The sequence below is a fragment of the Littorina saxatilis genome, linkage group LG12 (genome assembly GCF_037325665.1).
Source record: "Littorina saxatilis isolate snail1 linkage group LG12, US_GU_Lsax_2.0, whole genome shotgun sequence".
NCBI classification, from domain to species: domain Eukaryota; kingdom Metazoa; phylum Mollusca; class Gastropoda; order Littorinimorpha; family Littorinidae; genus Littorina; species Littorina saxatilis.
In genome coordinates this window covers 28,559,946-28,587,158 of record NC_090256.1, presented here as the reverse complement: position 1 = coordinate 28,587,158, position 27,213 = coordinate 28,559,946, and the positions used below count along the sequence as shown (strand labels likewise).

The 27,213-nt window shown below is 39.9% G+C and overlaps 1 protein-coding gene across 1 annotated transcript; it reads left to right on the top strand.

The window, feature by feature from the left end:
• Positions 1–3,100: 3,100 nt before the first annotated feature.
• LOC138981672 (charged multivesicular body protein 3-like) lies at positions 3,101–26,990 on the top strand. The gene is made up of 6 exons (XM_070354665.1): positions 3,101–3,257; positions 5,041–5,101; positions 5,626–5,805; positions 9,724–9,845; positions 12,180–12,291; positions 19,309–26,990. The coding sequence occupies exons 1-6, from the start codon at positions 3,213–3,215 to the stop codon at positions 19,455–19,457; spliced, it is 669 nt and encodes a 222-aa protein (XP_070210766.1). The 5' UTR covers positions 3,101–3,212; the 3' UTR covers positions 19,458–26,990.
• The last annotated feature ends 223 nt before the right edge of the window (positions 26,991–27,213 follow it).

The window sequence follows — 27,213 nt, the reverse complement described above, 5'->3', positions numbered from 1 at the left end:
TATCAGTTAGGCAACCTTCCCCTAGCCGGTCCAGTGGGACGGTACCACTTGACCTGTAGCCTGAAACTGACGGTAACACCTGTGAGTCGGAGACAGTTTACACCTGTAGCGCTGCAGTCAAAGAGTAGTGGGTGGGTACTAAGTGAATTATGCCTGACTTGATGTGTGAACTATAAATCCTATTACCAGAAAAACTGGTCCCGAAACTTTAAAGTGTTCTCGTGCTGACGGTGTTTAACAAACTCGGAGACACTCGTTCTACTCGTCGCCGAGCCCTGATCTATTGTTATTGCTATTTCAGTGGTTTGCCATAACCTCTCGAGCAACTATCAAGACTGATATAGCTAGTCGTCGTTGGTCATCGTTCAGCCCAGAATCTGGCTTCTTTTTGTTTGCCTTATAACGACGTCTGGACAGCCTGAGTCGCGGCTAGCGTCATCACTGGCTCTACTATACAGGGCCGCCTTGGCCTTGTTGCTCTTTCACTAATCATAGTTTGTTCACATAATAACCATTGGAACTCGTATATTTTCAGGGTGAAAACACACACACACACGCACACACACCGGCACACGGCACACTAACACACACCAATTACCCTCCACCCCACCCCACCCCACACACACACCAATCAATCACCAACCCAGCCACACACTGGCGCACAGAAACACCATCACCGGCGGGCACACCAACACAGAGGGCCCCAAAGGGTTTAAAATCGTGATCGTGATTGGCGTGTTTTGACCTTTCTGTGACCGTGATTGCCGAAATTTCCATTTCTGTGATCGTGATGGGAATTTGCCCGTGATCCGTGATGACAAAAAAATCAAGTCTCGTGATCGTGATCGTCATTTGTTTTCGTGATCGTGATGGGCATTATTGCAAAGCATTTTATTTTCAACGTACATTTTTCACAGCTGTATCACTCTATGATCCTCTATTCGTCAAGGTGTTTGTGATCGTGAAAACAAAAATCAAGGTAACTGTGATCGTGAAAGCTAAAATTTCCCTTCCCGTGATCGTGATGATACCCCCCCTTTGGGGCCCTCAACACACACCAATCAGCCCCCCCCACCCCACACACACACACTCACACACCTCCATTAACACGGACAAGGTTTGATTGAGTAAAAAGCGAAGGGGGAGATGTGCCGCACATGTTCTCGTGTCCTCGGTCTGCTCGGTATGCAAACTTCAGTCGTGTACGTCTCCAGCAGCCGTTTGAAGTTGGCTGTCTCGTCCAAGAAACCTGTCTTTACACCCTGGGTATACCGGCACGGTTGGCCTAGTGGTTAGGCGTCCGCCCCGTGATCGAATTCCTTTCAGGTACTGACTTTGTTGTTGTTTTGACGATTGAACGAGCACACTGACACACTGTCACATGCAATCAAACACATCCATAAGCTTCATATTTGGGCGTTTCAGGTCAGTTGACCGAAACTTCAAAGGAACCACAAAACACATGTCATGTACTGACTTTGTTGTTGTTTTGACGATTGAACGAGCACACACACATGCAATCAAACACATGACGTGTGTTTTGTTAGTTCCTTTGAAGTTTCGGTCAACCTGAAACGCCCAAATATGAAGTTTTGTAGGCCTCTGACGTCACATGGCTCAAAGAAGGGAAATCCAATGTCCAATCGACTGTGCAGACTTGAGGAAGTAAGTAGACTGACGAGTGGCATTTGTTTACTGGTGGGAAAAAGAATGCGAAAAATGTGGAACTACGTCAAGAATGCGAAGAATGTTTTCTCCTGCAGTGTCGAGAGGAAGGAAAGTGGCAGAGAGAGTTGCCCCCGACTGTGACACCTGTTGAAGGAGGAAGAAAAACAAACCGTGGGGCTGGCAGGCTCTCTGTGTCTGGCCGCTATATTCGGCTCCCGAGTCGGAATGATCCCGACTCCTCGCCGAGACTGAGTCTTCAAGTTTTCAGGACCGGAAATGGCACATTTCAACAGGTTGTTTCAGTTCGAGTAAACTGAGTCGCCGCAGTCACGGTGGCGGAACTGAGACATAGAGATAGACTCGACACACGGACGCGCAGACAGTCAGTCACGCCAAAAAGACGCACGTGCACAAACTCTGGCACTCATGATATATGTACTGCCGGACATTCAAACGGCTTGAACTCACAGCCTGCCGGACTGACACACACACACACTGGCACACGCACACCGGACACACACTCACTGACACACACACACGTCACTACTGACACGCGCACACACTGAACTGAATACATCATGTGCCGCGCACCGTCGCTGGCATACACACACACATACACTTTCAACTCAGTGACACCAAAGAGCTAGTGTATCCATTTGGATACACTCTTTGGTGACACACACACTGACGCCGGGCCATCTCTCTCTCTCTCTCTCACTCTCCGAGGGCTCTCATAATCGGCGAGAATCCGTTCTGATCGAGTTAGAATGAGACCGAAAAATGCTCATGACCAATCAGTCAGTACTCTCACACACACACACACTGACACTGACACACACACACATACATACACACACACTGACACACACACGGCACACACACACCACACGGCACACACACACACACACACACATACGACACACACCAATCACTGACTGACCAGCACACACTGGCACACGACACTGACACACACACATACACTGACACACACACACACACGGCACACACACACACACACACACACACACACACACACACACACACACATAAACACACACACACAGACACAAACAAACAAACACACACAGACACACACCCACCCTTCCACACGCACACACACACGCGCGCACGCACGCACACACACACTGACTGAACACACACACACATACACTGACACACAGACACACACAGTCAGTCCACACACACACACCCGCGCGCGCGTACGCACATGCGCCACAATCTTTAAAACATTCTCTGGTAGTCTGGATGAAATGCATAATTATACACTACATGTACATGATATTGCAAACAGTCACAAATAGTTAGTATGCCCGGCCACTGATAGCACAGTTTGTTCCACTGCGTTCAGTTGTTTAGATACTATTTTCTCAACTTGCGAAGAGTAGCTTCCCATATCAGAAAATATTGCTAATGCGCATGCCAATCAGGAAGTTTACATGCTCAGGATTTCCCAATCGCTAGCAGAAAAAATAGAATGAACGTAATCTAGTTATAGTTTTCTCCAACATCTTCCTTCCTTCACCATGGGATTGTTTGGCAAGACGAACGAAAGACCACCAAAAGAGATGGTAAGATCGAAGCACTTGATTATTTGTGAAAAGACAGCACAGATTATCAGCGAAGCAGTTAGGGTGGAACATGTTATTGTTAAGAAGTTTTGTCGGGATTTTTCTGGCCGATGACATACGCGCACGGACACTCACACACAGACACACAAACGCACACACACACATACACAAACACACATTGACGCACACAGACGGAGACAAACACAGTCACACATACATAGTCACACACACATTTACACACACACACACACACACACACACACACACACACACACACACATACACACACACACTCTCTCTCTTACACACACACACACACACACACACACACTGTCTCTCTCCCTCCCTCTGTGGTGCACTCCCTCTTCTCTCTTCAAGGTACATGCACGCTTTTTTCTGAGTTTCTTTCTCTTGTTGTGTATAGTAAGGCCAAAAAAAAAAAATGCTTTGGTTACGGTTTCATGGCCAAAAAAAATAGGGTAGGTAGGTCGATTAAACTTTTTTTTTGTTTTTTGTTTTTTGTTTTTTGGTTGGTCCCTCTTGAAATGATAAAAATATTTGTGTATGCAGGATATTCGAGGTATTTTCATATTGGTGTATTTGGAACCACAGATATTAATTACTTTTTCATGTTAAGAAAAGAAAACTGGACATACCCTTTAAACTGTATAGTGCCACTAGTGAACACAGTTTTCGAGAGTCATGCCAAAGTCCAGTTCGAAAGAGTCTTCGGGCTCGGCACTTATTTTCGTCGACCCAACACATTTTATCCCGAACAGTTTGCCGTCCAAAGTTGGATGAAAATCATGAAAAATGTCCACCAAGGTTGCACTCTTCGAGTACCGACTTATCAGTCGTGTTTGTTCGATAGGAACGCACTTTCCGAATACGATTGCAAATTTGCAGACGACATCTTTTTACGTTCGCGCAACGAACGAACGCACGAGACTGACTTCCCTTGGATATGGGAGTTGTAAAAAGCGGAGTGGTGTCCCTTGTCGGGCTTGTTGTTGTCTGCTCGCCGGCGATCGATGTTTTCTCTGTGCCGTGGTGTTGTCGTTTTCGGTGGGTTTTTGTGTGTGTGTGTGTGTTTTTTGTGTATGTATGTGTTTGGTTCATTTTATTTTTAGCTTTAGGACCAAAAAAAAAGTTTAGGGTCGGCCCAAAAAGTTAGGGTCGGTCGGGAAACCGTAACCAAAGCATTTTTTTTTTTTTGCCTAAACTAAAGTGAATTAATTGGTGAGGCAGTGCAGTCTTTTCTCTCCTCAAAAAACAAAAACTTTTTGTAAAGCTGACTGTTTTCTTTGCTTTCTTGTTTGTCTCTTTTTACATTTAAAAATAAAATTTTTACCAACAGATTTAAAAATGATTTCATTGCATTCATGATCAATTCCTGAATCCAAAAATATATGTAGATATACTATCAAGTTTACTCTGAAGATTTGCTCAGAATTATCATTTTATGCAAACTAAGGTACTATATATATTTGCATGCTTTATCAAGACAAGTAATGAGTATGACCCATGTCGGTCTTCGGTTTCAGCTAACAAAGCCTGACCACATTTACTCTCTGTGATGACTGATTTCTAGTGTTAATCTTTTAATTTCAGGCCGACAGATTGACTACCGTATTTTTGGAAATTTAAACTCACCCGGTACGATGTCAACTCTACGCTCTAGCATGTAAATTTTTGAAGAAGTACAGAGACAGAAAGAGATGACATTGTCATTTTAGCTTATTGTTCCACATCATATCCATTTTCATATATAATGCAATTTCAGGTTCAGGAATGGACACACAAAATCAGGAAGGAAGGCTACCAACTGGACAGACAGATTAAAAGTGAGAAAATGTCTTCTTGCTTGCACAATAGTCTAGGTTGCTAACAACTGTTGGAAATTAAAAAGTAACAACAGCAAACAGTAGCTCGTTAATGGTCATTTTTTCAGTGTGTTAATTATCTTGTGCGGTCCTTGTTCAGTGTGACCCCAAAATTTGATAAAACAAACGTTATACGTACATGACTTGGCAGGAGTTCAACTGACTGGAAAATGAAACATCCCTGGTTGAACTTAATGGTTGTTTCATATTATAATATTTTGTATACATAATTTGTACTTTTAACTATCACATCCAATAATGAAAATTATCACCAAGAAAAGTGTGTGCATGCCACCATGAAGCTTCACAGGACTGTTGAGCTGAGTGAGATGATCTGAATGTTAAGTGAATGGCATCAGCTTCAAGGCCAAAAAGATAGCTCATAATGATACAAATCGTTATTCAGCGCATTCTTTTCTGTCATTTGTTCATTTTGCAGTGTATCAATTTTTGTGGTGCTTACAAAAATGTGTTGTTTCTGCCAGACATCCAAAGGGAGGAGGAGAAGACAAGGCGAATGATAAAAGATGCAGCCAAGAAAGGAGACAAGGACACATGCAGGATCCTTGCCAAGGAAATTGTCAATGCACGGAAAGCTGTGAACAGGATAAACACTTCCAAAGCTCACCTAAACTCAGTCCAACTCAGCATGAAGCAACAACTGGGTAAAGACAAGAGTGCACAGACTGTCCTTTATCTGTTTGCTTGATACTTCTGGTGTACATAACAAAACAAACAAACAAACAAAAATCCCACTTTCATAATATCAAGGGTTGTCTGCATGGTTATGAGGCTCATGGGTCAGATAGCTGTAGGTAGTAAATACAGGGCTAACACCTTTCCGGTTTCTTAAAGTAAAACTTACATTTTTATTTAATTTTTTAGTTTGGATGGTTGATAGAGGCAAAATATGTATTATTTTATAATTTATTAACATACATTTTGGTACCAGGAGAGGCTGTTCTTTGCCTCTGCAAGATTATAAAGAAAAAAACCTCAGATAAATTCAGGAAAGAGAAAAAAATGATTATTTTGAAAAGGAAATTCTGTTTATATTCGCTCTTGGTACGATTACAAAGATCTATGAATGCTTAAACATGCAGTGTCGATCACATCCATGAAAATACTAATCATTAACCCTTAGGCTGGTTGTCGCGACATATGTCGCGCTACTTTACGTATACGGTCACCTGGTTGTCATGTCACCTGGTTGTCACGACATATGTCGCGCTACTGGCTCAGTCTGTTTGGTCGGTTCCGATTACCTCCCATGGCTGCGAAAACCTATATGACCGGTTTTTGTTATTTTTCTCTCTGTTATTGTTAATTCACCAGTGGCTATGTAACATGTGTTACAGAATTGCACCAGTGTAAGGGTTAAGCTTAGTTGAGAAAATTAGAAAATTATGGCATATGACGAGTTTCCTTTATCTCTTGCGCCATTTTCTTGACGTTTTCTCACCTTCAGACTTCATTTTTGGAAAGTTATGCTATTTGAAAAGGGATTGTTGAGTAAGGAAACTGCATTAGGCTTAATACTGACGCTTGAAAAATGCCAGATATGCCAGTCTTTAATTTAGCATTAAAAATGTGAAAATCATGCAAGATGACCTGGAGCTCATTCCCTGCCTGATTTGGGTTTTTGTGACGCCTTGTGTATCTGTCTTGACATCCAGTGTGACAATTTGACATGGTGATAAATGTATGCTAGACAAAAACGCTTGTTTACCTTTCATGCTTGAAACATATGTATGAACATTCCTCTCTCTGACTCTGATGCCATTATGAATTACATACTGGGTAAGTTGCCATAAAAACAGTGTTCATTTGGGTGAAAAACAGCTTTTTAGATCCTTCCAAGTCCCGAAATGTGCATGCAGTGATAGGAAGTCGATCAGTATACAGGTTTGGTTGCATCTTGGCTGAGGAATGGGAACGTCTTTGACGTTTGGGCAGAAAGACAAAGTCCTCAGTCGAACCGAGGTACAGTTTGTGATAGACAGCAACAAAACGGTTTATCAATCAGAATATACAGGAACCACTCTATAGTCTGACAAAGTGTGTTTGAGAAAAATAATGAAAAAGATAGTGTGTGTGTGATAATCATCGACAGCGAAATGCCCATATCAGACCTGCATGCTTTCAACTCACAATAGTACCAAAGACCTCAAATATTTGGGACTCTTTGTTATAAGAAGCGAGCCCCTTTTTCCAAATAACCCCTGTTATTATGATAACTGAAGCAAACATCAGCTCGTCACTTCACTACCAGCATTACTGTATGATGAGAAGAGAGCACAGAGAGAATAAAAAACACCCGTCGAAACAAATGAAAAAGCAAACAAAGCAAAAGTGAATCCAACTGTGAACCAGCCATCGGTACAAATCGCGTCAAGCAATACCAAAACATTCAGTCAATCCGTCAGCCTGAAACCAAAAGATCGATACTAAATTCCCGGGTCAGTCATCGTCGAGACTACTAAAACCTGCTTAACCGTAAACCAAGACGAATCTCGGCAAAGAGTGCAAATGTGAGACCTAGCTATACATAGTGTGCATACACCGATATTCTTTAATTCTGAGCACATTTTCAGAGTAAACATAACATATCTATATTTTTGGGATTTACAAATTGATGAAGAATACAATACAATCATTTTGAAATCTGTTAGTAGTAAAATTTTAGTGAAATTCGATTTTAATGACAATGATAAACAAACACATTAAATTATTTCTAAGCGACCAAGCTGAAATGCAATCCAGTTGTCCAGACCGAAAAGAAGATTTCCTGGCTAAAGTTTCAATTTGTTTGCCAACAATATGAATGTACTACAGTACGGCCCAAACTTTTGCAAAAAATCGTATATGACATCATCTATATATATGATATCTATGCAAAAACAAAACCAGAACAAAAAAAAACGTGTCGGGGTATTATCTGGAAGAACTTTCTTGTAGGTTTCATAAAGATCTGTCAGGTAATTTGACTGGAATTGCTCTAAAAATACACACACACACACACATCACCGCCCTAGTCTCGATTCCTGGATAGTCAAATGTTAAAGGCTCAGTAAGCCTCCCGTAAACCATCACAGATACTGTCAGGCTTTTACACACAGTACAAACACCCTTCCATTTGAACGCTCACCAAACGGGAACATCCTAGGTGCCCTACGTAAAGAGCAAGCAATTTTCAAATAATTAATTTTGCGGAGAGAGTGTCAGAGACAATCGGACTGTGGTGCGTTTTGGCGCTAGACCTAACTTTTAAAATCTAAATAATAAATTGACAGCTTGTTACACAAACATTCTTAAATCATAAAAGAATTCTTTTTTCATCAAGACAAGATCAGTACAATTCGAAGTTTTGAAAGTTTGAAAAAAGAAAAGCCCGGAAGCAGGGTCACGCAAGGTCGTGGTTCTCGTAGCAGACGACGGTTTATAGAAATTATACCTATCGCCAGTTCCTCTGAACAGTCAAAAACCATCGCTAGAGTTCTTGTGAACCACAGCCGTTTGTTTCGTGCATAGTCAGAGGTACTTAATAACCTGCTATTGCAGATAAGCTCACAGCGAGTCGCATTCAAATTACTAACTGACGACTACATTGTGAAAAAGGGAAACTTGATCACACGGGTTCACGATGGCTCAGGGGTAAGATAAACCACGCAAAAAGAAATTCTTTGAAAATTGCTCGCTCTTTACGGAGGGCACCTAGGATGTTCCCGTTTGGTGAGCGTTCAAATGGAAGGGTTGTTTGTACTGTGTGTAAAAGCCTGACAGTATCTGTGATGGTTTACGGGAGGCTTACTGTGCCTTTAACTGAATGTAAAAACAAATGATTTTTTAATGAAACTGACAAAGGTGCACTCATATTTTTTCTGTTCCTTGTTCATTCACGGGGATATAAAAATAAACCGAGAAATAGTGCCTAAACAACTGAATCGCAAGTTGACGCGTACAGGAAGTCTTCCAAATGCGGCCATCATTCAAAATCCAGCCTACAAAATTAATCGTACTTGTGTAATTTTCTGATCGGCAATAAGCTTCCATTGTGTTGCTCAAGGTTCTTTCTCCCGACTTACGCCATTTTGTGGTCTATTTCTCTGATCCGTAGAGTCAGAGACTGAACATTACCTATTCTCTGGTAGAGTTACGCCGTTTTCTCTTTGGGATTTAAATCATTTTATGCACATCAGAAAATTATGCCATTTCTTCATGGGTGGATTTGACCACTTACGGGTATCACATTTAGATTCTGAAAGCACCAGGAAATGGAGAATGAGTTGTTTAGTCCAAAGCGCAAAAAAAGTCAAAATCAACTTGCGCCAAAATTCAGTGTCGACAACGATATGCATCTCAGAATTGGAGTGAAGAAGAGACTACATTTAGACTTGTTCCAGAGTCATTTCCTCTGGGATCAAAGCACCTTTCCCAAACTCCTGTTGCAGTAGTTCAATCTAAGCCTTTGGAGATAGGTTTAATATTTTCCAAGTCAAAACTGTCATTTGTTGTTGCTGTGAACACTCTACATGCAAATACCCCTTTAAAAACGACCCTCTTCTTTTGTGATTGCATTGCAGCCAATTTGCGAATTGCTGGAGCGTTGGAGAAGAGTACGCAGGTGATGAACAGCATGCAGCAGTTGGTCAAAGTCCCAGAAGTCATGGCCACCATGAGAGAAATGTCCAAAGAAATGATGAAGGTAAGTTATTGGTGTGGCGAAGGGATCAATAGTGGGTTCCTCTGGCTTGAAAATCAGTGTGTAAGTTCGATCCTGTCTTCACTGAGAGAATAATTTCCCAGTATGATAGATGGTGTCAGAACATCCCCTTGTGTACACAGTCAAACATCAAGAACATTTAGTTTCATCGCAGACTACTGGCTTGCAGTAAACATGGCCGTACAATGTGGAGAATGAACATGTTTTGTCCAAAACAAAGAGTATCATCATTTTGCAGGTGGCCACTTAAGAAGGTACAATTATTGTGGGAAAACACTCAGTGAGTAAATCTGTTGGGACATGTCAGGTGGCCGCTCAAGCCATGGTCTGTACATTGCAGGGGATACTGCAGTGGGAAACTGGCAGAACATACTGATGCCAGTATTGAAATTATAACTTAAGACTAGCAGTGCACTGCGGTAGAATCGCTCATCCTTTCATTTTGCAACATAGCAGTGTGGCCTGCGTAGGACATATGCGTAAAGCATGTGTAAGTGGAAGATCATCTAGAGCTCTATTAACCTGAGTCTCATGTAAACTTGGCCAAAAAATTATTGCAACAAATTTCGCACCCAAATAAAAGCATTAATTCCCGTGTAATTTCATTAAAACTTTATATGCCAGTTAAGGCCGTTCACTTGACTATCAGGATCACTTTTTGGATTAAAGATATCTTTTACAGGGATCACGTGACCGCCGCTCAAATAAGGGTACCCTCAAAATCAACCAGACAAAAACGGACGGGCCCAAATAAATATCGACAAAAAAATCATAATAGGCAAAACTTTGCAACTGTTACATACGAGAAGAAAGTCACATCAATTATCTACCCTGGACAGGTTGATTTGTTTAGCTAGCTTGCGTATTTCGTGTGCTATGCTATTCCTACTGATGCAGGTGTCGATCGCAAGAGCGGTCAAAAACGGGACTTTTTGCATCATTTTTTAGGGGTGTCATTACAAAAAACGCTGTACTTTAGCAATGACTTTGTGGATTGCTGTGAAACTTTCAGAATAATTAACCAACACACTAACAATACTTTGAACGAAATTTTGGATCGTTACAGATTTTGTTCAGATGTGACGCAATGTTTCTGAAAATGTCCAAAAAATTCATGACTCTGCAAGTGTACAGATAAATGATTCATACAAATATTGTCGAAGTTTCATGTGCGTGTAGCCACTGGCGTAAATTTGTTGGTCATGCAAACACATGAGCAAAATATGGAACGTTCACGCTGTTTCGCTCTGACTGCTGTTATCGCTGCGTTCCTCTCAAAATATGCTGCGATCATGCTTGGCTGGGCATCGCTGTGGCACCAGAATCATCCCTTAAATATCAAGCGTGCTTACAAGCCTAGCAAATTTGCGTCAGTGCATATACGCACATAAAACTTTCGCAGTGTGTGTATCAATCATTTGTCTAAAGACATGCGAAGTCATGAAGTTTTTTGACACAAGTGAACAATCATATGACGAGTTTAACAACCTTTCCCGAAACATTGCGTCCCATCTTAACACATAATTGTAACGATCCAAAGTTTCGCTCGAAGTATTGCTAGTGTGTTGGTTAATTATTCTGAAAGTTTCAAAGCAATCCACCAGGTCATGGTTAAAGTGCAGCGCATTTTGTCAAGATACCCCTAAAAAATGACGCAAAAAGTCCCGTTTTTGACCGCTCTTGCGATCGACACCTGCATCCGTAGGAATAGCATAGAACACAAAATACGCAAGCTACCTAAACAAATCAACCTGTTTAGGGTAGATAATTGACCATATTTTCTTCTCGTATGTAAAAGTTGCAAAGTTTTGTCTATTGTGATTTTTTGTCGATTTTTAATTGAGCCCTTCCGTTTTTCGTCTGGTTGATTTTGAGGGTACCCTTATTTGAGTGACGGTCACGTGATCCCTGTAAAAGATATCTTTAATCCAAAAAGTGATCCTGATAGTCATTAATGAGCATCATAAGGATAAGATACTGGTTGGATCATTAACCAGTGGGTGATGGGGTTGTTGGATAGTAATGTTATGATCGTGTGCATAATGCTGACATGTGATTTGCTTGTATTGATACCAGGTAGGTATACCGGAGGAGATGGTGGAAGACACAATGGATGATGATGATGACAGTGTTTTGCTTGTAATACCAGGCGGGTATACTGGAGGAGATGGTGGAAGACACGATGGATGTGATGGATGATGATGATGACAATGATTTGCTTGTAATAATACCAGGCAGGTATACTGGAGGAGATGGTGGAAGACACGATGGATGTGATGGATGATGATGACAATGATTTGCTTGTAATAATACCAGGCAGGTATACTGGAGGAGATGCTGGAAGACACAATGGATGTGATGGATGATGACGACCTGGAGGAGGCAGCTGATGGAGAGGTAGAGAAAGTCCTCTTCGAACTGACTGCTGGTGAGTTGTTGTTGAGCGTACCCATGATTAAAGGTACAGTCCTTCTTGTGTGACCTATCATGTGCACCACCACAGATCTGTCCAGACAACATCATCCTTCCGCTTGGACACATACTAAAAATCATTAGCCTGGCTGCGTCCTGTGCAGAGTCGGAATTGTTTGATGAATCAATTAGGTATGTGACACCTATGTCACTTTGTTTTTCTTAATGTGTCTTCAAGTGATCCTCTTCTGACTTGTATTCTTCCTGTCATAAAAAAAAACCTTGCAAATACGTTTGAGTGCAGATCTTTGTGACGAGACCGTGTATTGTAATACCAGTTATATGTAAAGCGCGCATAGCATAGATTACTGTGGTTCGCGCTATATAAGCTGCCATTATTATTATGATTATATGACAGGTGGTATAGATGCCTGGGTCCAAGTTCTTTAAAAGTCTGTAAATTTGTGTCGGACAAAATCAAAATATCATGTAACTACCGCCCGTTAATTGTTCGAGTTTCCCTGGTATTGATGTCAGTTTGGTATATAGCTCATTTGAGACTGTCTGGTACTTGAAAGTTCACCTTTATTTAAAAACTGTACATATTTTGCTCTGTAATTCCCTCAAAATCAATTCAAGACAATCAGATCACTATGATTTTGCGAGTGACATAATTTTTGCAGCATGGATGCTAATTATTTCTTCATAATGACTACTAACAAACTGCAGAACTACACTCCTGGGCAAGGTGCCTCACAGAATGCTATATCAGGGTTTTTTAAATATCAAATTCCTTTTCAACGCATATTTCACACGTGCAAAGGACAGGTGTCCGCTGAATTTCACGTGGTTACCCAGTAACCCAGTCATGCTTGAGGCCGTACAGAGGCAAGGGTTCGCTAGGACATTGTCTGTATTAACACTTTCTACCCCACCTATGTTCACCAAATTTTTTTTTAGCCGAGACCAGCTGTGCTGCAGCAGGTCACTCAGAATTGAAGTAACTGTGTAGTAACTGTGTATCAACACGCTGGAATGCAGGCGTTAGATCAACGTTACAGGAAGCGACTGAAGCTAACAGTCTGAGCAGATATATCCGTACCTGGTCAGATAGAGTGGGTACGGATATATCCGTACCTGGGAGACAATGAGTTAAGACCTTATTACCTTCACGAAAAATTACTTCATTTTGAAAAGGTATTGGTCCACTTACTAAAAAGCGATTTATCAACACATACAAGCCTCTGCACAAAAGGGTTTAAATACAAAAAAGAACAAGTTGCGTGAAGCGAAATAACATTGTAGTCAAGCTGTCGGCATCAAAGTAACAGATTAACACCAACAAACAGTCGTCGCCGGGACTATATTTCAGATAGTCTTGACTTACCACACCCAAAGACTGAGACGGGTCACACCCGTCTTCGCGTAGCAAGCAAACGTAGTACTTAGGTCTATTTTCTGTAATGCTGAGCACATTTTAGAGTAAACATGACATATCTATATATTTTTGAATTCAGGAGAAATTGAGGAATACGATGCTATCATTTTTAAATCTGTCAGTAAAAAATTAATTGTAATGACAACTTTAATGAGCAAACTAATTAACTAGTTTTTAAGCCTCCAAGCTGAAATGCAATACCATAGTCCGGGCTTCGCCGAAGATTACTTGACCAAAATATCAACCAATTTGGTTGAAAAATGAGGGCGTGACAGTGCTGCCTCAACTTTCACAAAAGGCCGGATATGACGTCATCAAAGACATGTATCAAAAAAATGAAAAAACTGTGTGGGGATATCATACCCACAAACTCTCATGTGAAATTTCATGAAGATCGGTCCAGTAGTTTACTCTGAATCCCTCTACACACACACACACACACACACACACACACCACCACCACCCTCGTCTCGATTCCCCGTCTATGTTAAAACATTTAGTCAAAACTTGACTAAATGTAAAAACCAAGTACCAAGTACCACGATCTATAGCATCCTGACAGTTACCAGGGTTGGTTATTTTAAGAATGGGGAATTCACTGTACTTCTCCCTCTCTGTCCTTATAAACTGAACCTTTTCGCCAGCACAGTGAACGCTAAGCATGCTAAAGGAAAATAATCAGAATCAAGTGCAACGGACAAGCTTTGCTGTGGACTACATGTACAGCTGGAGACACACATAGATTAGTGTAACAATTGAAGAGAGGTTTGAATTTCTTCAATACAAAACACACAAGCGATAGCTATCAGGGTTGGTTATTTTTAGAATTGGAATTTTGCTGTAATTCTTCTTCTCTGCACTTATAAACTAAATCTTTCTGCCAGCGCAGTGAAGGATAAGCAAGCTACAGCAAAACAATCAGAATCAAGTGCAACGAACGAGCTCTGCTGTAGACTACTAGTATAGCTGGATAGACACATAGATTAGAATAACAACGGAAGGGAGTTGTTGTTTTTCTATACAAAATACACAAGCGATGAAGCTAATAGCAACAATAACATGGCCAAACAAATAAGAAAGAAAAACAACCAACCAAACAAACAAGCAAACAAACTAACATGAGGGGAAAGAATTACGAAAGACAAACAAGCAAACAAGCAAACAAACAAACAAGCATATGGGAAAACAGAATAAAGAAAGAAACACAAATAATCATGTTGCATGGGAGAGAACTGCCACACAACATAAACACCCTTGAAATGGAGGTTCAGGGTTGGTTTTTGGGTTTTAATGTCCCTTCAGCAGATGCTAGCTGTGGAGGTTCAGGGAATAAGTTCGGTGAAAGAAACTTGACAATAAGAGTGGACCTTCCAACTCAATGGGCAACCAAGCATAAAGAAAAGTCATTCCAGAACCAAAAGATAAGTAATCTATGGTTTCTCTGTCTGGTTTAAAGTGTTTGTTACAATTCCTGCTTAAACTGAATGTGAACATTCAATTTTGATATTTTAAATAACGTACTCTCTTACACATATCTTGAGTCCATCACTTGACAGGCCGAGTTCATAACCGTTCAGTCACGGTGGCTGATGTCCCAGTTATGGACACTGAAATGTTTTGAAGAAGACGTTAGCCGGGTTTTGCTGCAAGGCCAGTATAATGGAGCATCAATGGAAATCTTTTGGGATCAATATCTGCCTTTTGTACTGAAAAAACTGTTGCTGAAATGTTTCCATGGTTTGACCATGAGTGACATAAGCTTAAAAACAACATTTGGAAAGGATTTATTCAGAAGTTGCCGTTTGAATAACGTACGAAAAATGACACGAACAGTTTGATGAAGTTACCTGATAGGTACAGTGGAGTCCGGGTACAACGAATCTCAAGGGAGATACATTTTAGTTCGTTATATCAGTAATTCGCTGTAGAGTTTTCAACCCTAAATGGCCTCAAGACAAGTTTTCCCACTCACCTTCAAATGATCGTCCCATCGATCTTTCCTTGGAGAGTACAATCTCTGCATGCTTCATAATATAATCCATAGAGAGGCATAGTTCAAATGTTCACTTTACTGTAATTTTAGAAGTAAAATTTTAAAAGTCGTGTAAAAGCATGTACGGTATTTTCCGGGTCATAAGGCGGGACTTTTTTTCCTGGAGTGTATCAAAATAGAAAAAAATCAAAGAGACCGCCTGAGTACCAGTCAAACAACTTGTGATAATGCATGTTTCAGCTGAGACATCAAAGAGACCGCCCCATAGATTAAACTGTCACTGACCCCTGTGCAGGAAGTGTTTCCTCTCTCATATGACAGGGGAACCACCTCATAGCTAAAACTGGGTCATTGACTATAAAAAACGCTCGCGCTGGACCCGAGTACTCTTCAGACATTCACACACACACACACACACATACACACTCTCTCTCTCTCCCTCCCTCTCTCTCTCTTTCTTTCTTACACACACACACACACACACACACACACATACCACACACACACACACGAGTACAGACTCATGCACGCGCGCACACACACACACAAACACAAACACACACACACACACAAACAGTAACACTAACACATGTGCACAAAATGAACACACACACACACACACACACACCGCGCGAGAGAAAAAGACTACAGGGAGGCATTGACGTCAAAGACTTTCGACCGTGACGTAATTACGTCACTATTCTTGGTTTACGGTACCATTCCGCGGCTTTGCTACGAGTATGCCATAGTCTTGGTTGGCCGAGACCTTGCACCGTTCGTTGTAGCCTTGTGACTTTTAGAGACAAAACTGCTCTGGGGGGATGAAAACGTGTTTGTTATAAGAGGGGTTCGTTATGCAAATGAGTTCAAAAGGTTCGTTGTAGCCTGAAAGTAACAAGTAAGAAATAGAAGGCTGTCTGCCGGGAAATCAATGGCAGTTCGTTAAAAGCGGGATTTCGTTTTACCCAGGTTCGTTATAGCTGGACTCCACTGTAGCAACTTTACAGGAGGGGTATCTGTCCTCTAACTTTTACCGCTGGGTAACACTCTGGTAAGCCCTTATCAGGGTTACATAAATCCCAGATAGTGGACTTATCAAACTGGAGGGATTTTACCATCCTTTAAATGAGTTACAGACTTTTGAAGAATTTGGACCCTGGGCAGATCTGTGGTGGAGCACATGATCACTTAGACCAGAAGGACTGTGCATTTCATAGCATTCTTTCTGATCAGTGCCAAGTAGGTATATGACTGTTTCAATCAGTCACTGCCTTATAGGCAGTTGTACTGCGTCTTCACACGAGTTTGTTGTGTTATTTCTACTATTTATTCTCCTGCGTTGTCACGCTACACCTTACATATTATCCATTTGCAGTAATCTTTTCTCCTCAAGGATGAAAATGGGCTCAGATTCTTTAATAAAATAGTCTATTTTACGCTGATCAGAGAGAAGGCTGAACTTCTTTCTAATTTTCATGCTGTTTGGTTGATATGGAAAATAAATGTCTCCCTATCTTGATCACAGAAGGAAGCAGGATTTGGTACAGCTGAAACACATAGTAGAATTAAAAAAAAAAGATAGTCTAGGTGCTCTCTGCTCTTGTAGTGCTAGTCAAGGGGAGGTAACAAATATGCCTTTGTGTTCACTGCAAGGGCAACTATGCCCGCTTAAGTAAGGAAGGGGAAAAAAAAAGAAAGAACAAGACAGCAGACAAAAATAAGACGAGCTGACTGACTCTGCTGCATGTCTATCGGTCAGTTGACGGATTGAGACCCATGTGAAGCGGTATGCGATTTCACAAGTAGTTGTCAAAAACTACAGAAAACTGTTAGATAAATATCAGTTATAATTAAGTATCACGTTTAAAAGTATTGCTTTTGAAAGAATGCTAAAAGAAAAAACTGTGTTTAAAAATCCTGTTTCCTGGTGCTAACAAATAGCATCATGAAATGTGGAAAACACTCAAATGGTGTCATTAGATGATTAGTGAAGAAGACATGACATCTCTGTGTGATCTGTGGCAGCTGATTTTCACTTCACCTGCCAAGTAGTTTGAAAGCTTATTGATGTTCCTAAATAGTCATTTCATTGACTGCTGATCATTATCACATTACATTCACTAACTTAGCATCTGTTGTATGGGGAAAAAAAATTGCATATATATAAACAAGCTACAAGGAGGTTTGTGGGGTTTGTAGCAGGGATTGGCTTGGGCATCGGTCATCGGTCTTTTGCCATGTTAAATTCAGAAAAGACCGACACACATGGGTCTCAATCCGTCAACTGACCGATAGACATGCAGCAGAGTCAGTCAGCTCGTCTTATTTTTGTCTGCTGTCTTGTTCTTTCTTTTTTTTTCCCTTCCTTACTTAACTCTTACCAGTTCGGGGGTTTTAGGGCATATTTTACAGTGCTGTTGGTGCCTACTTGCCGAGTGGCTATCTGGGGTCATATTCTAAATGAAATATAGAAAGTTATATATCAAATGAAAGGAAAGTGAATAAGCTTTTCATATTTGCAAAGAGAATTGTGCTATCTTTAAAGGTAAAAAAGGTTATGGGGGTGACAACATGATTTTTGTTGAAATTTGTACACCCATTTTTTTGAACACGTGACAAACAAAAAGAAGACATTAGATATGCTGCTAACTAGTCTGTTTTGGCATTCATTTTACATAACATAGCAAAGTTTTATTGAGTTTTGCTGATAAACAAAAAAGTTATTGTCACTTGAATACCCCCACCCAAATTTCAAAGTTGGACGTTTCATGACATAGGCATGCCTAAGGCCAAAAAAAAAAAAGTCTGTTTACGGTATCCCGACCGACCCTATTTTTTCGCGCGACCCTAGACTTTTTTTTATGGCATTTGGCAAAACAACTTAAAAATATGGTTTTTTGGAGGGGAAAAAAAAGTCTTTGTTTTTTGGCAAAATAACTTAAAAATATGTTTTTTGGGAGAGAAAAAAAAAAGTCCCGACCTACCGACCCTTTTTTTTTGGCCTATGTTACCGTTAACAGACTATTTATTTTTTTTGGCCTAATAATGCATTCCTATAACTAACTTACAACAAAAACCCAGCTTGTTTCTGTCATAAAGTGTGTCTAACATATGAGTTTATCCACTGTCCGACCCATCCAATGTAAAATAACCAATTTTTTTTCTCGATAATTAGATAATTGGTCAGTGGAAAACTACAGGGGGCGGGGCATCGTAAGCTTGCTTACGATGGGTAAGGGAGCAAACTGGTAAGAATTAATTGAAATAAATATGGTTATTGTGTCCTGAGACCTTTTATTCCTCTTCATTATAAGACCATTGGAAAATAAACAAGAAAATGAAAAAATTAATTGAATTTTCCTCTCATTTGTACATTGTAAACAACTTTCAGAAGTTTCTTCTCACTGCCGTAATGCACAATTGCGGCATTCCCGTGGTGGAAGGAAAGTTTTTTTTCTTGACTGATTGGTTTGCAAAATGACTGATTAATTCATGGCTAGTGGACAAAGCCCAAGCCAATCCCTGTTGTAGTTATAACACTTTAAAAGTAACAGAAAAATCAATACAAGGGTTTGACCATAATGCAGTCCTGTTTATTTTAGGTGAACTTGGGAAGGCCCCAGCGGCGGTTGAAGACTCGCTACCAGCAGAAGCCATGGGGGCGACGGCAGGCCCCTCGCATGTGGAAGAGGAGGAGGAGGAGGATGACATGACGGCCATGCAGGCACGGCTAGAAGCCCTGCGCAGTTGAAAGGACGCAAGGCTACGCACGCCCACCATCATGCATACACTTTATGGCCAGAGTTTAACAATGGCACAGTTTCAACAAGGATGCACAGACCGCTTTGTGCAAGTTGTATCAAACACAGACTGTATTGGGCAGAGGAAAAGAATGACAGAGTTTAGACAGAGTTGTAGAAACAGCTTTCTACAAGACAACATCTGGGCCACCTCTGAAATAGTGTATTCAGGCAGAGTGTATGAGCGGGAATGAAATAGCCAGGGTTTAAAAGAAAGATCAAGGACTTTTTTGTAATGTACTACTGTAGTTAACATTTGGAATTGCGATCTTGGAGTCTTACAGTTTCCAGACCTCAAACCTGTTGGGGAAATGAGATTTTAAACAGAGTACGTCATAAGGTAGAGCAGAATGAACAGACTGCACAAAGAAAAACTTAGAAATCAGGGAGGTATTCTTAAATTGAAGGGTTTTCATATGGTTTGAAGGTGATATGACAATAGTAAAAGAAGAGTTTTACAGTGTAAAGTAGCAAATGAACATTTCGGCTGTGAGACGCTTTTGAACAAAGAAAAATACAAATGTTATCTTTCTAACAAAAAATGCTAGCATGAACACAGTAAGGCGGGAGTAGACATCTATAGTCTCCTAGAGTTTACACTGACAACCCATAAATGAATGATTTGTGTAATGTTTGCTTCTTGCTCTTTTGGTAAAATGAACATGCAGATGAGCAAGCAAGTCCTGTCAAGACTCTGCTGGTTAGTGTGAATTCAGCAAGTTTTGGGGAAAATCACAGGCCAAGTCAGGAAGAGGTTTTTTAAATGATACGTAAAGGAATATTGATTATAATTCTGTTTTGGTAAGGCTCTGCGTGTGATGTACAGGGTGATAGCGTCTGCAAGTCTGAACAACCTTTTAGGTGCTGACATAAAGGTCTGCCGCACCTTCTTCAGTGTGTAAAAAAACCCAACCCAAATCTTGGAATTAATCGCACGTGCGCATATTCGCACACATACACACTCATACACAGACAAAAATACACACACACACAACCACACACACACACACACACACACACACACACACACACACACACACACACACACACACACACACACACACACAAAGAAAACAAATAATCCCAAACAGAACCCTTTTTAAAATAACACACACGAAAAGGAATAAGTCGCTTGAAGCGATATAAAAACATTTAGTCAAGCTGTCGGCATCAAAGTAACAGATTAACACCAAAAAACCATCATCGCCGAGACCATCTCGATAGTCTCGACTAACCACACGGGACACGCTCTCCTCGTAGCGCGCGAACGCAGTTCTTACTTAACCCTATTTTCTGTAATTCTGAGCACATTTGTAGAGTAAACATGACATATGTATATGTTTTTAAAATCAGGAGAAATTGGGGAATATGATGCAATCATTTTTGAATCTTTTAGTTAAAATTAAATTTTAAGGACAACTTTAATGAGCAAACTAATTGACTAATTTGTATGCTGCGGAGCTGAAATTCAATCCCATAGTCCGGACTTCGTCAAAGATTGCTTCAATCCATTTGATTAAAAAATGAGGGTGTGACAGTGCGGCCTCAACTTTTACAAAAAGCGGGATATGACGTTATCAAAGACATTTATAGAAAATTTTTTAAAAAAACGTCCGGGGATATCATACCCAGGAACTCTCATGTGAAATGTCATGAAGATCGGTCCAGTAGTTTTATCTGAATCTCTTTAAAATATTACATATCGTACACCATAACCTCTTTTTTCTACAGTAGCAGAAGAGATTGTTCCCGCAGAGATTATCGTTAATGTATACACACACACACACACACACACACACACACACACACACACACACACACACACACACACACACGCAAGCACATACGACATACATACACACATACACCACGACCCTCATCTCGATTCCCCGTCTATGTTAAAACCTTCAGTCAAAACTTGACTAAATGTAATAAAAAGAGAAAAAATTCTAAAATAAGGGGAAAAATCAGTAAAGTAAGAGATACACACTTTAAAAAAAATTCATTCAATATGTTTATATGTGTATTTCATGGTACAGTATTTGAAATGCATGTGAATCCTGAGCACAATGCCCGCTTCAGCAGTTTGTTTCATGTTTCTCTGTTCATTTAAACTCAATGATGAAAGCATCTTGCCTGCTCACACACACACACACACACATCTACAAACACAAAGTCTCCTTTGACCTAAGACCTTCAACGGTTCCCAAAATTGTCCCCCCTCAATTTTGTAGGAAAAAAAGGGAGGGAAAAAAAAGTGAAAAAAGCAAGAAAAACTGCTTACTTGCAAAGTGAATAATTGTGTTGATGACCTGTAAGATCCAAACAATATATTTTCAGAACAAACAAACTTAATTTTTTGAGTGTTTACAAAATCGTTGAAATTGTATGCCAGATTTTTTATTTTTGTTCTGTTTACATACAGTTGGGTAAGAACAATTGTGCTGCCTTGATATTAAGATTTTGCTGTTTTTGCTCTCACAGACACACATTCAGTGAAACAGACATACCCCCCAACACACACACACACACACACACACACACACACACACACACACACACACACACACACACACACACACACACAAGAACAGAGAGAAAAGAAAAGGAGATTAATGAATATTATAAAGAAAGAATTAAGAACAACATTTTACAACCAACTGGTTTTTGGTCTCGGAACAATACACATGACAGAAACATGGAAAGAAAACAGGTAAAAGATAGAAAAAGGGATGGTTGCTGACTGTTTGGTTTTATTCTTCCCAGTAAATTGTTTAGTAGAGCACTAGTTTGCTGTGTATTATATTTAAGTTTTGTTATACTGTTGAGCTTATGCTCTGTTTACATGGACTTTGTCTTCTTTGTTTAAAAAAAAAAATGGATCGGAACTGCTCAGTTCACTTGTAGAATTCCAAGTCCATGAATACAGACTTCAGGATTGTTTGAACTGCCACATATGTTTGTATTATTCTTAGCTGTTATGCTTTCTCTACCTTGTAATCTTATTTCTATGTTTTAATCTTTCTTCTTGTTATGCTTTGATTAGTACATTATCTGTGCTCGGCAGGTGTCATACTTTTTGGTAACAGTTTTTGTGACAAGAAGTTGTTGAAGTCGGTCATTAGAGTTGTTTGTACAAAATTTAACTGAAGTATTTATACAAATACTGAGTTGTTCCTGTTAAATGTGTGCAGTGAAAGTTTGCTCATGTGCATTTCTATGTGCACTAGGCTGTTCATGTTGTTCACCATTTTACTTTCATATACTGCGTATAGGATTTCATTGCCATGTTGACTGTGTATTAATTTTATCTTTGAACAGTTCATTTTCTGCCATATAACATCAGCATCACTTATAGTTATACAGAAAGGAACAAGTCTACGTTTTGACAGAAATAGTTCAATATTATACGGTCTGTGGTCACACTTGCACCTGTATATTTTTTTGAGTATATTTATTGAGTTAAGTGACGGACGGGTGGTAACACGTCGGCCTCTTAATCGGAAGGTCAAGGGTTCGAATCCCGGCCGCGGCCGCCTGGTGGGTTAAGTGTGGAGATTTTTCCGATCTCCCAGGTCAACTTATGTGCAGACCTGCTAGTGGCTTATCCCCCTTCGTGTGTACACGCAAGCACAAGACCAAGTGCGCACGGAAAAGATCCTGTAATCCATGTCAGAGTTCGGTGGGTTATAGAAACACGAAAATACCCAGCATGCTTCCTCCGAAAGCGGCGTATGGCTGCCTAAATGGCGGGGTAAAAACGGTCATACACGTAAAATTCCACTCGTGCAAAAACACGAGTGTACGTGGGAGTTTCAGCCCACGAACGCAGAAGCAGAAGAAGAATTGAGTTAAGTTTTGCTCACCTTGCATTAATGATAATTTATATCTTTTGGGGGTTGTGTCCTTGATTCTTATAAATGAATATTTTGTGTATGTGTATATGTCGTATCCATTCTGTACAATTTGCGCATTATGTACAATGAGCAGCATATCTTGCACTTTGTATACAATGAGCAACAAGTTTTGCTCATTGTATACAATGAGCAAAACTGTTGCCCATTGTAAACATTGAGCAAGACCATAAAGTTGCACATTGTATACAATGTGCACCGAGTGAGCAAGATTGTTGAATGGCGTTCAAGCTACACTGATAATGAATCATAGTGAATGGTTGAATGGAATATGTGAGTAAAGTGTTCAAATAACGATGTTTGTTATGTTTAAGCATTGTTTTAATTTCAGTTCGCTAAAACTATACAGTGCATTAGGAATTTAATTATTGTAAATTAATTAAACAATAAAAACAAATACAACAAATAATGTTGTTTCAACACACGCACACACACATAACATTTGTTCATAATAACGCTCACATTGTCATGTCTTCTCTTCTTCTTCTTGGCGTTCGCAGAGGTTACACAATCAGTCCAGCACTGGTGATAAATGTTGTCGTTTTCTCCAACTCCTGTCGACTGCCGTATAGTTTGGTCTGCAAGGGAGTTGGTGACGGCCACACTTCTTTTCGTTCCTCATCTAGTAAGGGACATCGCTGTAAGATGTGTTCCGCTGTTTGGTCCTCTTGACCGCAGGCACAGGTTGGTGATGGCGCCAGCTTGAACTTTCGGTTCATGTGAGCATTGAGCCTGTTGTGGCCAGTACGCAGCCTGATGAGGTTGACTTGCTGCTCTCTGGACATTGTGTGGTAGTCATCTCTGTTTGTCCTTGGCCTCATCAATGCCTTGATGATTGTCTTCTGCTCACTAAAGCTGACACTGTTTTCAGGTTGGTCTTCCACGGCTCACATTGTCATGTCATTGCTAATGAGAGCGTCGTTTTCACCGCCTTTCACGCTTTTGCTAATAACGCTCATGTTTTCATGTCACGCTAAAACATGGAAACAACGACAACAACGTACCACAGAGGTCACCTGCTTCTTTTTTAAGCATGATGGTTCTTGCATTTAGCAGATCGGGGGTGGCAATGAGAAGTACATTGAAGCCGAGCTTTGAAGCATTTGCATTTGTTTGTTGTGCATACTCCGAGGCAGTTACATTTAGCGTAGCCTTGGCCGTGTCCACGGCTGGTTGCGATGGCGGTCTCTCTGACTGATTTCGTCTTGTTCCGGTTTTCTTCTGGAATGTCATCATGGGTGAATAACCTGCTCTCGTTGATTTTGAACTGGTTTCGACTGAATTCCGAGTTTCAGTTGTCGAACTCTTTCCGTCATGGTGGTAAGGTCTTCCTGTGTAAACCACTTCACGTGGCCAACACTTTGACGTTGCACTTCTGCATCAAACTTAGTTCGATTTTGATCCATGGTGGTCGCGTTCTATCGCCGGGCAGACTGACACTGACACCGAAACTAAAATACTGAAAGAAAGAGAGTGGACAGACAATCCAAACAATTTCAAACACGAGTTCGGTTCAGTCCTATTTGGTCAAAATCGCACGTAGTTTGCAAGATCGTTATTTGAACCCTTTACTCACAAATAGAAAAAGTGTGAAAGGCGGTGAAAACGACGCTCTCATTAGCTGACGTTGTTGTTTCTATCTCTTACTTTTAGCATGACATGACAATGTGAGCGTTATTATAAACGAATGTTATGTGTGTGTGCGTGTGTTGAAACAACATTAATTGTTGTATTTGTTTTTATTGTTTAATTAAAGGGGCAGTCAACAGGTTGCTGTCGTTTCATGTTTTCGGGCCAAAAAGAGATTGCTTACTCTTTACTCTTTACTCTAGGTAAATGTAACAAAACATATATTAAAAAAAAAGAAAAGATTTTGAATATTTTTTTGAAAAAATTGTTTTGGATTTTTCGTTCCATTCTTTTTTTTATCACATGCACGCCAGTTCAAAACGCCGAAAGCAACAACAACAAAAAAAAACCCGCATGCATATTGGTCAAAGTTACGGCCGTTTTAAAATAAAAAATATGACGTCCTTCTATATATACTTCCACTACAAAGTTAAATGTTATTTCCAGCCAAACTAACAGCGCTATCGATGTGCTGTTTCACTAAAGTGGTTCCTATACATCAAAGAATTTTTTAAAACAAAGTTGTTTTTAGCTGTTTTCTGCCCTTTTAATTTACAATAATTAAATTCTTAATACACTGTTTAGTTTTAGCGAAATGAGAATTAAAACAACGCTTAAACATAACAAACATCGTTATTTGAACACTTTACCATTCACTATGATTCATATATCAGTGTAGCTTGAACGTCATTCAACAATCTTGCTCACTCGGTGCACATTGTATACAATGTGCAACTTTATGGTCTTGCTCATTGTATACAATGGGCAACAGTTTTGCTCATTGTATACAATGAGCAAAACTTGTTGCTCATTGTATACAATGAGCACGATATGCTGCTCATTGTACATAATGCGCAAATTGTACAGAATGGATACGACATATACATTAACGATAATCTCTGCAGGAACAATCTCTTCTGCTACTGTAGAAAAAAGAGGTTATGGTGTACGATATGTAATATTTTAAAGGCACAGTCCTTCCCACGTAAACAATTTAACTCACCATCTAAGATCTGGCCAGGCTTTTACATGGGATAAGACCATCCCTCCACTTTGACATAGACCAAACATTAACAGCCTGGGTGCTTTAATTCTGTTGCAGAGTGGGATGGATTAATTTCCTTACGGATATGAGTGTTTTTTATGTGAAATTAATTAATTAGAAAAAATTCTCGCTCCGCAGCAAAGATGGTGAATTTTGTTGATTTTTGGTATGTGTCCAAGTGGAGGGATGTAACAGCCTTGCCAGATCTGAGATGGTGAACCAAACTATTTATACAGGAAAGTCTGTGCCTCTAAATGGTGTTACAAATGTATCAAGATATTTATGTATGTATTATACATGTAGTAGTTTTACTTTGCCAGCACTGTCTCACATGCTGTCCATTGCAATCTACAGCAGTTGGAACAACCATGCTTTATGAAACCTTCAACAAATCAGCCAAAATTGTAAAAAGACTCATAAAGAAAACTATAAGGTATCAAGTTATGATGCTGGAGTATGAGTGTATGAAATTTAAAGTTGATATAGTTAGTGGTAGTACAGAGGTAGTAAGCAATATTTGTTGATAACACTTAAGAATACTTGAGTACAATGTTCAAGAGAAGGTTTTGATTATTAATCATAAAAACCCTTCTAATTTGAGCAATAAATATGTAGTTTTTACAGGGTGGAACAGTAATAAAATAAACTTTAAAAAAAAGACGCATCTAACTGACTATGAGTTTCACTGTTAGGACAGAGTTTTGTTTGCAGTCAGCGAAACACAGTTTTTAGTTAGTATTTATTATAAATATTTTCATAGAATTTACTTCTCAGCAAAGGCTTACTTGAAAAAAATATTGGTCAAAAGGGAAAATGTATTGTATGTTTTAAAAATATTATTTACTTTGTACAGTGTATATAGAACTTTTGGAAGAAGAAGTATGATGAAACTTCAACTTTACTGGCATGTTGTGTAATTATTTGTGGGATTGTGTGTGTTTGCAGTCAGTGTTTTGATCCCATCTTGTGGTTTCATTTAGCTAGCTGTTGCAAGTCCCTGTGAATAATCATGATTAGGCCCAAAAAAAAACAAAACTGTTTACGGTAACCCGACCGACCCTATTTTTTTTTCGCGCGACCCTGGACTTTTTTTGGGCATTTGGGGGAAAAAAACAAACA